The sequence below is a fragment of the Ranitomeya imitator genome, chromosome 5, assembly GCF_032444005.1.
Source record: "Ranitomeya imitator isolate aRanImi1 chromosome 5, aRanImi1.pri, whole genome shotgun sequence".
NCBI lineage: Eukaryota > Metazoa > Chordata > Amphibia > Anura > Dendrobatidae > Ranitomeya > Ranitomeya imitator.
In genome coordinates, this window is record NC_091286.1 from 342,197,897 (window position 1) to 342,211,074 (window position 13,178).

A 13,178-nucleotide genomic window follows, 5' to 3' on the forward strand; every position below is an offset into this window, starting at 1 on the left:
ACAAACTACCAGTAAATTATAGTGAAGACTTTGAAGATGAACTTGAAGCCAACTCTCATTTGGTCAGAAAATCGGAAGGAGAAAATGATAATCCTATGGAGTCTCCAAATCAGGTGAGATTATCGCTTTTATTTTTTCAGTTCTACATAGATATACATCATAATGTGCAAGGCTAGTTTCACACTAGCGTTTTACTGATCTGCGGAGGGCTGCGGACCTCCTTCGTGAAGCCCTGCCCTCGGCCGCACCTCCGCCGCTAGCTCCGCCTACTTCGGCATGCAGCCTGCGTACCTATCTTTAACATTAGGTACGCAGGTCGTGCGGCTGTGTGCGGATGCTTCCGCATGCATCATTTTGACGATGCAGAGAAAAAAAAATTGTTATGAGCTGCGTTCTACGCTGGTCGCCGCATCGTCAAAACGACGCATTTGGAAGCATCCACATATAGCGGCAGGACCTGCATACCTAATGTTAAAGATAGGTACGCAGGCCGCATGCAGAAGTAGGCTGAGCTAGCGACAGAGGTGCGGCTGAGGGCGGGGCTTCACGGAGGAGGTCCGCAGCCCTCCGCAGATCAGCAAAACGCAAATGTGAAACCGGCCTTAATGTGACGATTACAATCCAGCCCACATACTTGTGACATAAAACCAATTTGCTGCTTCCACTTGTCAGTTTTGTTGTCCATAGAGAATACTAAAGGCGCAAAATGTAAAGTATATTTTAGCAACATTTTCAGGGTTTTTTTTTTTATTTTCATACAACTCTTCTCAATTGCTACTGTGTTGTTTTTTTAATAACAAAAAATCTCTTTACTCGCCCTTCCCAGGTCCAGCTGTGTGCTCTGTCTGTTTATTTTGTCTGCAGTGTTGACCTCATGTTGAAAGTACCGCAGCCAATAAGTGGGCTCGGAGGCTCTGTCTGAGCAGATGTTAAACGCTGCTCAGAGCCGCGCACTGATTGATTGCAGCGTTGTCAATGTGACATCAGAGCTGTAAACAATAATAGACACCGAGAGCAGCGGTGGAGACTCAACACTGGAGTCGGAGTGAGCAAAGCAATGTTTGGGGGTTTTCTCTATCGCCTCATTAGGGGACACAGGAATGGGGTTTTTTAAGGCCATATTCCTTGCCCTGCAACAAACAGACTACTCATCTTGAAGAGGCTTACAAATCTGAGGTCCAATAAAGACTCCTTCCTTTATCTTTGCTTCTCTCAACTTTGGAAATGTATTAATGAGATACTTGAATGCTTTTGTATTTTTATCCATTCCCTCTATAAAGTTCTCCATTAGGCATAACTTGATATGCAATGGTTGTAACAAAATCTTATGTGGGTCAACAAGTTCCGGATGGCCATTTTTTTTTATCACTGAGTTAATTGAATGCTGGAGAGGCCAGTCTCTTTTATCGTAGTGATATTCTCTTGCATGACTATCCTACTCACACAGAAATCATGGGAATCATTAAAAAGGGGATTTTAATTAAACTCAATTAAAGTTGGTCCATTTGGCCATTTGGCTTTTTAAATGTTTTTAATTGTGTGTCCTTTTTTGCCTCTTTGAAGTGTTATGTAAAATAAAATTTAATTGTTTGATCCCATTAGTGTGCATATCATTTTTTCTCTTTTTTTTTTGTTTCTGGGATTTAAATCACAGTTACAAACTAAATAGTCAAGTGACCCTGTTTAGAAAATGAGGGTAAAGTACAGGTTTAGTGCAAAAACATAAGCCAGAACATATAAAGGAAAACCAATTAGATAGGATAAAAAGTAATTTTTATTATGGCAAAAAATAAGTTAAAAATAGAACATAGTGTATACAGGGTGATAACAGAGATCGGTTATAAAACAAGAGGCACCACAGCTATAAACAGTTAATACTCAGAGCAGATATGATAGACAGATATTTGAAGAAGGGACAATTGTAGGTAAGGTGTAACTGAATATTCAGATTAGTAAAAGGCTGGTAAGTAAATCTCAAGGAGTTCAAAGAAAACAGCACACCTAATAGTAAAGATTGTAAAGGAATCCTAAATAAGACCCGTTCAGAGCATGGTTTACTTGCAGCTGTGGTGCCACCACCCCAACGCGTGTTTCGGCTGCAGTGCCTTCTCCTGGGGGAGTCATAATATGCTAAAAAAGTATAAAGACTTTATTCATATCATAAAAAATTACAAAGAAATGTACTATATAAAATGTTCTTTTTATGGGTACAATGTGAATAAATCCATAGGTGAATATAAGAGGCCGGAAAATTGGTCAGGTAAAAAAAGGACACTTTAGGTTAGTCTAATTGGAAAAGGATCCCTGTTTAGGCATCTGTGTCAAATGATACTCTTAGATTCAGTAATGCTTTGTATATAGTAAAAAAGAGGCAATGGTCTAATGAAGGTGCACTGAACACCTGATTATCATATGGTGCCAATAGTTAACGTAAGATATATAAAAGCACCTTTAAAGGGAATCTGTCTTTAGGATTAATCCTTCTATGACTTCAATATGGGCACACAGGTCATAGGAAGCTGAATAAAATGATACCTTGATATTTGTGATCTGATGTCTTATTCCAGAGATATCTACCGTTTTCTCATTTATGTAACTGACCAGGCTGTGGGCCGGACACTGATCTACATGAGAATCTGCCTCCAGAGCTTATTGTACATAAAATGGGGCTTTGTGAACCAAGTAATGACTGACTCTTTGCTCTCATAATCACACAGCTATGCAGTGAGATCAGAGTTAACAGCAGAAATTAGCACGAAAAAAAAAACTGAACAAAATTAGAATTAAAACTGACAGTATTTGACCTCGTGGCAGGTTCTATTTAACCCCTTAGCGACCGCCGATACGCCTTTTAACGGCGGCCGCTAAGGGTACTTAAACCACAGCGCCGTTAATTAACGGCGCTCTGGAAAAAGTGAATAGCGCCCCCCAGAGTCGGATTTTCTCCGGGGTCTCGGCTGCCGGGGGTAGCCGAGACCCCAGAGAACATGATTCGGGGTTTTTTTTAACCCACCCCGCATTTGCGATCGCCGGTAATTAACCGTTTACCGGCGATCGCAAAAAAAAAAAAAAAAAAAACGCAATCTCTTTTTAATTTCTCTGTCCTCCGATGTGATCACACATCGGAGGACAGAGAAAAGGGGTCCCAGGTAGCCCCCCAATACTCACCTATCTCCCCCGATGCTCCTCGTGTCTCCCGGTGGGCGCCGCCATCTTCAAAATGGCGGGTGCATGCGCAGTGCGCCCGCCGGCCGGCCCCGCGAGAATCTTTGGAGTCTCGGCTGCCGGGGGTAGCCGAGACCCCAAAGAGCATGATCGGGGTCGGTTGCGATCGCCGTTAATTAACTGTTTACCGGCGACCGCAAAAAAAAAAAAAAAAAAAGTAAAGTGTAATTCTCTGTCCTCTGATGTGATCGCACATCAGAGGACAGAGAAATAGGGGGATTCGGGGACCCTACAATACTCACCTGTGTCCCTGGATCCTCTTGCTGCTCCTCCTGGCCGCCGGCAGAAAGAAAATGGCGGGCGCATGCGCAGTGCGCCCGCCATCTGTCTCCATCTGCCGGCCGGCAGGAGAACAGCAGTTGGGGCTAAAATTAGGGGTAGGGATAGGGTTAGGGCTAGGGTTAGGGCTAGGGTTGGGGCTAAATTTAGGGTTAGGGTTGGGGCTAAATTTAGGGTTGGGGCTAAATTTAGGGTTAGGGTTGGGGCTAAATTTATGGTTAGGCTTCTTTCACACTTACGTCGGTACGGGGCCGTCGCAATGTGTCGGCCCGACATACCGACGCACGTTGTGAAAATTGTGCACAACGTGGGCAGCAGCTGTAGTTTTTCAACGCATCCGCTGCCCAATCTATGTACTGGGGAGGAGGGGGCGGAGTTACGGCCACGCATGCGCGGTCAGAAATGGCGGATGTGACGTACAAAAAAACGTTTCATTAAACTTTTTTTGTGCCGGCGGTCCGCCAAAACACAACTGATCCAGTGCACGACGGACGCGACGTGTGGCCATCCGTCACGATCCGTCAGCAATACAAGTCTATGGGCAAAAAACGCATCCTGCGGGCACATTTGCAGGATCCGTTTCTTGTCCAAAACGACGGATTGCGACGGAATGCCAAACGACGCAAGTGTGAAAGTAGCCTTAGGGCTAGGGTTAGGGTTGGGGCTAAAGTTAGGGCTAGGGTTGGGGCTAAAGTTAGGGTTAGAGCTGGGATTAGGGTTAGGGTTTGGATTAGGGTTGGTATTAGGGTTAGGGTTGGCATTAGGGTTACGCTTGGGATTAGGGTTAGGTTTGGGATTAGGGTTAAGTTTGGGATTAGGGTTAAGGTCAGGGTTGTGATTAGGGGTGTATTGGGATTAGGGTTAGGTTTGAGGTTAGGGTTGAGATTAGGATTAGGGGTGTGTTGGATTTAGGGTTTTGATTAGGGTTATGGTTAGGGTTGACATTAGGGTTGTTTTGGGGTAAGGGTTGTGATTATGGTTAGGGTTAGTGATTAGGATTATGGATCAGGTTGGGATTAGGGTTAGGGGTGTGTTGGGGTTAGGGTTGGAGCTAGAATTGGGGGGTTTCCAATGTTTAGGTACATCAGGGGGTCTCCAAACACGACAGCCAATTTTGCGCTCAAAAAGTCAAATGGTGCTCCCTCCCTTCTGAGCTCTGCCGTGCGCCCAAACAGTGGGTTACCCCCACATATGGGGCATCAGCGTACTCGGGATAAATTGGACAACAACTTCTGGGGTCCAATTTCTCTTGTTACCCTTGTGAAAATAAAAACTTGGGCGCTACGATATCTTTTTTGTGAAAAAAAAAATATTTTTTATTTTCACGACTCTGCATTCTAAACTTCTGTGAAGCACTTGGGCATTCAAAGTTCTCACCACACATCTAGATAAGTTCCATGGGGGGTCTAGTTTCCAAAATGGGGTCACTTGTGGGGGGTTACTACAGTTTAGGTACATCAGGGGCTCTGCAATCGCAACATAATGCCCACAGACCATTCTATCAAAGTCTGCATTCCAAAAAGGCGCTCCTTCCCTTCCGAGCTCTGCCGTTCGCCCAAACAGTGGTTTACCCCCAGATATGGCGCATCAGCGTACTCGGGATAAATTGGACAACAAGTATTGCAGTCCAATTTCTCCTGTTACCCTTGTGAAAATAAAAACTTGGGGGCTAAAAAATCTTTTTTGTGGAAAAAAAAAATATTTTTTATTTTCACGGCTCTGCATTATAAACTTCTGTGAAGCACTTGGGCATTCAAGGTTCTCACCACACATCTAGATAAGTTCCATGGGGGGTCTAGTTTCCAAAATAGTGTCACTTGTGGGGGGTTTCCACTGTTTAGGCACATCAGGGGCTCTCCAAACGCGACATGGCGTCCGATCTCAATTCCAGCCAATTCTACATTGAAAAAGTAAAACGGCACTCCTTCTCTTCCAAGCTCTGCGGTGCGCCCTAACAGTGGTTTACCCCCACATATTGGGTATCAGCGTAGAAATTGCACCACAACTTTTGTGGTCTAATTTCTCCTGTTACCCTTGTGAAAATAAGAATTTGTGGGCGAAAAGATCATTTTTGTGTAAACAAAAGCGATTTTTTTATTTTCACGGCTCTACGTTATAAACTTCTGTGAAGCACTTGGGGGTTCAAAGTTCTCACCACACATCTAGATAAGTTCCTTAAGGGGTCTAGTTACCAAAATTGTGTCACTTGTGGGGAGTTTCCACTGTTTAGGCACATCAGGGGCTCTCTAAACGTGACATGGCGTCCGATCTCAATTCCAGCCAATTCTGCATTGAAAACGTCAAACGGCACTCCTTCACTTCTAAGTTCTGCGGTGCGCCCAAAAAGTGGTTTACCCTCACATATGGGGTATTGGCGTATTCAGGAGAAATTGCATAACAAAATTTATGGTTACATTTCTGCTTTTACACTTGTGAAAATAAAAAAAATGGTTCTGAATTAAGATGTTTGCAAAAAAAAGTTAAATGTTCATTTTTTCCTTCCACATTGTTTCAGTTCCTGTGAAGCACGTAAAGGGTTAATAAACTTCTTGAATGTGGTTTTGAGAACCTTGAGGGGTGTAGTTTTTAGAATGGTGTCACACTTCATTATTTTCTATCATATAGACCCCTCAAAATGACTTCAAATGTGATGTGGTCCCTAAAAAAAATGGTGTTGTAAAAATGAGAAATTGCTGGTCAACTTTTAACCCTTATAACTCCCTAACAAAAAAAATTTTGTTTCCAAAATTGTGCTGATGTAAAGTAGACATGTGGGAAATGTTATCTATTAACTATTTTTCGTGACATATCTCTCTGATTTAAGGGCATAAAAATACAAAGTTTGAAAATTGCAAAATTTTAAAAATTTTCGCCATATTTCCGTTTTTTTCATAAATAATCGCAAGTAATATCGAAGAAATGTTACCACTAACATGAAGTACAATATGTCACGAAAAAACAATCTCAGAATCAGCGGGATCCGTTGAAGCGTTCCAGAGTTATAACCTCATAAAGTGACAGTGGTCAGAATTGCAAAAATTGGCCTGGTCATTAAGTACCAAATTGGCTCTGTCACTAAGGGGTTAAGGTAGTAAAAAATGTGAATTTCCATTATTGCATTCTCCATACTGTGTACTCTGCATTTACTGTACTACACTATAGAAGTGAAAGCCATAAAATTATTCTTTCTAAATCTCATATTGCTATATAATGAAAATCTTTCTTTATTTTAAGACCCATCATGAAGAACAAAACCATGGAATGCTTGCTAAAGGTGAGTCAAAAACCATGAATAAGATAATAAGTCTATAAGTCTGAGTCTATCATATGTCTTAAAAGCATATCGCGTATGCGTATCGCATAGACTGACATTCTCTCACCTCCCACACCCGCCCAGTCACCCCAACAATGCCCATAATAACCCCCAAAATAGTTGTTTTAATCTCAAAAATAAATATTCAATTTTTGGGATATGCAAATTATGTTGACTGGTTGAGGGGGTGTATCTCCACTAAGAGTTATCTTGCCTTGCGTGCTGTAAATGTTCAATGAGGGTGTTATTGATGTCCTTTTGGCTCCATGTCTTCTCTTGTGCGCATGAAACATTGCGCATGTGAAAGAGAAGTACTTGATGGGAGAAAATTCTGGAGACTCTACAGGCCATGGTAGCACATTGGGCCAGCTCACATTAGCCCCAGAAACATAGAACATAGTGGAAAATTGCTTCTGGAACACTTTTACATTCCCTCTTGGAAGCTTCTTCATTCTATTTCCCACATGACACTACCAAAAACAAAAAAAACCTACCCCTATAACATTACTCTTTATTAAGTATGGATAATACCAGCAGTGCTAAAAATTATTTAAAAACAATAGGGACTGCCTAGGGACTGAAGGGACAGCCGCCGTGGAGCAGGGGCGCCACATCGCAAACTAGGGTGCCAACCTCCGCTGATAGGAAGGCCATCAGACCTTGGGGCCTACTAGGGATAGGGAAGGTCTATTATTTTATTCTCTTTTTCATACTTTTTGCCGGTATGGGCCGCTGCCCAGATTCCCTGGCTAACAATCCCTTTTTTGGTTTGGGATGTTTTTAAATAATTTTTTATCACTGTTGGTGTTATCCGTACTTAATTAATAAAGAGTAATGTCATATGGGTAGGTTTTTTTTGTTTGTTTTTGGTAGTGTTGTTATTTCACTCCCCTTTGTTATCTTGATAGATAATTGGTTCAATTTATTTCCCACATGAACCAATCTCTGGTATCATTGCATCCAAGACAAATACGGGTCTCATCACTGAAGAAGATATGCTTTCTTTCCAGCTTCCATTGCTATCTTGCTCTGCACCATGATAGCCGTTGAGTGCATTGGCGTGAGTTCAATGTGGAAAACCCAAGACATTTGAAGAATACGGGAGATTGTTGTCATTGTCACATGAAGTACACAACCAGAACTTTGCACAAATTCTTGCTGGTCCTTTAATGTTGCTTTAGGCCTCTCAGCAGCCTCCCAGTCCAATTATCTTCTTTTCTCACCAATTTTTGAGTGAAGTCCAGTTATAGGTAATTTCACTGTTGTGCCAAATTTAAGCTAATCTTTTATACTCTTCTGACTGACAACTGTCAACCACGAGATCCCTTTGCTGTGTTGTAAGCTGTTTACAGAGCATGACTGTTGCTGTAAAATGCAACTAAGGAAATTACAGGAAAATCCAACTAGAACTGCTAACATTTATATAGCGTTTATCTGAATCACTATAAATGATGTCAGCGGTGTGCTGACTAATATTTTATAACAGTTTAAATGTTACTGGCTAATTCTGAACACAACCACATCCCCTCTTCTAAGCGGGTGTTCACACTTATGTAAACTTATCTTACTTTTGTTATTCTCCCCTCTCAAAAGGGTTTAAGTTTGTTTCTAAATTGATTTATACAGATTATGGGTGACATTAAAGGAGGAATATGTTCTGAAAGGATTCTTCTCGATATAATTTTTTTACATGATGAAATTGTGACATCGTGTGTAGACTTTTTATATCCACTGTGTGTGTGTGTGTATGTGTATATATATATATATATATATATATATATATATATATATATATATATATATATATATATATATATATATATATATCTACTATATAAAGCTGAATGTGTGTGTATGTGTGTGTGTATGTCCGGGATTGGCATCTGCACCGTCGCAGCTACAGCCACAAAATTTTGCACAGTCACACGTCTGGACCCCGGGAGCGTCATAGGCTATGTTGTGAGGCGAAATTTTAACCCCGCGCGTTCCAATTCACCAAACAATTTTGCCCCTATCTACATAATGGAGAAAAAAGTGAAAGGAAAAGTGTTGGAAGCGTCGCAGCTACAGCAACAAAATTTTGCACAGTCACACGTCTGGACCCTGAGAGCGTCATAGGCTATGTTGTGAGGTGAAATTTTAACTCCGCGTTTTCCAATTCACCAAACAATTTTGCCCCTATCTACATAATGGGGAAAAGTGAAAGGAAAAGTGTAGGAGGCAAATTGACAGCTGCCAGATGTGAACAAGGGGGACTTAAAGAATGAGAGCAATGGCGCCAAAGAGTATATACCGTACAGTTGCTAAGGTGAGTCCCCGACATGAGATACTCACCACACATGGGGATATGAACACACACACACAAAATGCGCCACACACTACCACGTGCTTGAACACATATACCACCCTCACCACACATTTCACCACACATACACCAACCTCGCCAAATAAAAGTAGAAACACAAAAGTCGCCGCTCAAAACTCACCACGCGCAAAACTCGCCACATGCAAAAACTAGGCTCACGCAGAACGCGCCACAAGTGCAAAACTCACCTCATGGAAAACTCGCCACACGCAAAACTTGCACACGCGGAAAAATTGCCACATGCACAAAATTTGCAACACATGCAAAAGTTGCCTCACACAAAACTTGCACGTACTCAAAAGGCACCAGACATAAAACTCACCACGCGCAAAACTCGCCATGCGCAAAACTTGCTGCACACAACTTGCTACCCTAACCTGTCACATGCAACTCGACACACAAAAAGTTGCTACACGCATGTTGCCACACACAACTCAACACACACAACTTGACAAACGAAACTCGCCCTAAAACACACACAAGTCTGGTATTAGCCTTCAAAAATAAAAATCTGATTAATAAGCAGACAAACTACAAGAGCAACAAATGTACCATATAGGAAATACGGCAGCTGTCAGTCACATGACCTGTCTATTATGTGTATGTGTGAGCTAATATATACTGCCAGGGGGGAGGGCTTCCTGTTGGCTGGGGATCAGGCTGCCAATTTATCTTACAAATACTGAGGTAAAAATACTGAGCAAATAACGTGTGAACGAGGTCTAACACAGGAGATCACACAGGTATATACTATATACAGGGGAGATGACACACAGATATATACTATATACAGGAGAGATGACACACAGGTATATACTATATAGAGGAGGAGATGACATACAGGTACATACTATATACAGGAGGAGATGACATACAGGTATATACTATATACAGGAGGAGATGACACACAGGTATATACTATATACAGGAGCAGATTACCTACAGGTATATACTATATACAGGAGGAGATGACACACAGATACAGTGGGGCAAAAAAGTATTTAGTCAGTCAGCAATAGTGCAAGTTCCACCACTTAAAAAGATGAGAGGCGTCTGTAATTTACATCATAGGTAGACCTCAACTATGGGAGACAAACTGAGAACAAAAAATCCAGAAAATCACATTGTCTGTTTTTTTAACATTTTATTTGCATATTATGGTGGAAAATAAGTATTTGGTCAGAAACAAACAATCCAGATTTCTGGCTCTCACAGACCTGTAACTTCTTCTTTAAGAGTCTCCTCTTTCCTCCACTCATTACCTGTAGTAATGGCACCTGTTTAAACTTGTTATCAGTATAAAAAGACACCTGTGCACACCCTCAAACAGTCTGACTCCAAACTCCACTATGGTGAAGACCAAAGAGCTGTCAAAGGACACCAGAAACAAAATTGTAGCCCTGCACCAGGCTGGGAAGACTGAATCTGCAATAGCCAACCAGCTTGGAGTGAAGAAATCAACAGTGGGAGCAATAATTAGAAAATGGAAGACATACAAGACCACTGATAATCTCCCTTGATCTGGGGCTCCACGCAAAATCCCACCCCTTGGGGCCAGAATGATCACAAGAACGGTGAGCAAAAATCCCAGAACCACGCGGGGGGACCTAGTGAATGAACTGCAGAGAGCTGGGACCAATGTAACAAGGCCTATCATAAGTAACACACTACGCCACCATGGACTCAGATCCTGCAGTGCCAGACGTGTCCCACTGCTTAAGCCAGTACATGTCTGGGCCCATCTGAAGTTTGCTAGAGAGCATTTGGATGATCCAGAGGAGTTTTGGGAGAATGTCCTATTGTCTGATGAAACCAAACTGGAACTGTTTGGTAGAAACACAACTTGTCGTGTTTGGAGGAAAAAGAATACTGAGTTGCATCCATCAAACACCATACCTACTGTAAAGCATGGTGGTGGAAACATCATGCTTTGGGGCTGTTTCTCTGTAAAGGGGCCAGGACAACTGATCCGGGTACATGAAAGAATGAATGGAGCCATGTATCGTGAGATTTTGAGTGCAAACCTCCTTCCATCAGCAAGGGCATTGAAGATGAAACGTGGCTGGGTCTTTCAACATGACAACGATCCAAAGCACACCGCCAGGGCAACGAAGGAGTGGCTTCGTAAGAAGCATTTCAAGGTCCTGGAGTGGCCTAGCCAGTCTCCAGATCTCAACCCTATAGAAAACCTTTGGAGGGAGTTGAAAGTCCGTGTTGCCAAGCGAAAAGCCAAAAACATCACTGCTCTAGAGGAGATCTGCATGGAAGAATGGGCCAACATACCAACAACAGTGTGTGGCAACCTTGTGAAGACTTACAGAAAACGTTTGACCTCTGTCATTGCCAACAAAGGATATATTACAAAGTATTGAGATGAAATTTTGTTTCTGACCAAATACTTATTTTCCACCATAATATGCAAATAAAATGTTAAAAAAACAGACAATGTGATTTTCTGGATTTTTTGTTCTCAGTTTGTCTCCCATAGTTGAGGTCTACCTGTGATGTAAATTACAGACGCCTCTCATCTTTTTAAGTGGTGGAACTTGCACTATTGCTGACTGACTAAATACTTTTTTGCCCCACTGTATATACTATATACAGGGGAGATGACACACAGGTATATACTATATACAGGAGGAGATGACATACAGGTATATACTATATATAGAAGGAGATGACATACAGGTATATACTATATATAGGAGGAGATGACATACAGGTATATACTATATATAGGAGGAGATGACATACAGGTATATACTATATACAGGGGAGATGACACACAGCAGGTATATACTATATACAGTGGAGATGACATACAGGTATATACTATATACAGGAGATGACATACAGGTGTATACTATATATAAGGCAGATGACAAACATGTATATACTGAGGTGAAAATGAGAGGTATGAGGTGAAAATGAAAAGGTGTGAGTGCAAAATGAGAGGAGTGAGGGAAAATAGTGGAGTGATCGGAAAATGACAGATGTGAGGTCGAAATGACAAGTGTTAGGCGGGAATGAGAGGTGTGAGGGAGAAAATGAGAGATGTGAGGGGGAAAATTAAAGATGTGATTGGGAAAATGAGAGGCGTGATGGGAAAATAAGAGAAGTGATGTGTTATAACTAACCACAGATATTTACTATGCCCAGGCAACGCCGGGCTCTTCAGCTAGTATATATATATATCTATATATATAATTGCCTAAGGGTTTTTCCGTCTGTCTGTCTGTCTGTCTGTCTTTCTGTCTGTCTGTCTTTCTGTCTGTCCTGGAAATCCCGGCTCTCTGATTGGTCGAGGCCGCCAGGCCTCGACCAATCAGAGACCGGCACAGCATCGACGTAGAAATCCCGCGTCTCTGATTGGTCGAGGCCGGCAGGCCTCGACCAATCAGCAACGGGCACAGCGACGATGATGTCATAATGGTTGCCATGGCGACGATGTCATAAAGGTTGCCTTGACCAATCAGCGACGGGCACAGTCTGCCGCGAATTCTGGAATCATCATTGTCCATATACTACGGGGATATGCATATTCTAGAATACCCGATGCGTTAGAATCGGGCCACAATCTAGTCTATATATATAATTGTCTAAGGGTTTTTCCGTCTGTCTGTCTGTCTGTCTGTCTGTCTGTCTGTCCTGGAAATCCCTGCTCTCTGATTGGTCGAGGCCAATGACGATGATGTCATAAAGGACGTAGACATCCTGCGTCTCTGATTGGTCGAGGCCTCGACCAATCAGCAACGGGCACAGCGACGATGATGTCATAATGGTTGCCATGGCGACGATGGTGTCATAAAGGTTGCCTCGACCAATCAGCAACGGGCACAGTCTGCCGCGAATTCTGGAATCATCATTGTCCATATATTACAGGGACATGCATATTCTAGAATACCCGATGCGTTAGAATCGGGCTACAATCTAGTATATATATATCTATGTGTATGTATGTATGTGTGCATATATATATATATCAATATATATATA

At 42.1% G+C, this 13,178-nt stretch overlaps 1 protein-coding gene across 2 annotated transcripts in view; it reads left to right on the forward strand.

Annotated features, from left to right (window-relative positions):
* Positions 1-13,178, forward strand: part of CEP162 (centrosomal protein 162) — a 256,920-nt gene that overhangs the window by 27,519 nt on the left and 216,223 nt on the right. For both annotated transcript variants that reach the window (XR_011312415.1, XM_069726421.1), the window contains exons 6-7: positions 13-113; positions 6,739-6,778. Coding sequence is in view for 1 of the 2 variants with exons in the window: in XM_069726421.1 (XP_069582522.1) it covers positions 13-113; positions 6,739-6,778 (141 nt within the window). In the remaining variant the exon portion in view is untranslated. The remainder of the gene's footprint in view (positions 1-12; positions 114-6,738; positions 6,779-13,178) is intronic.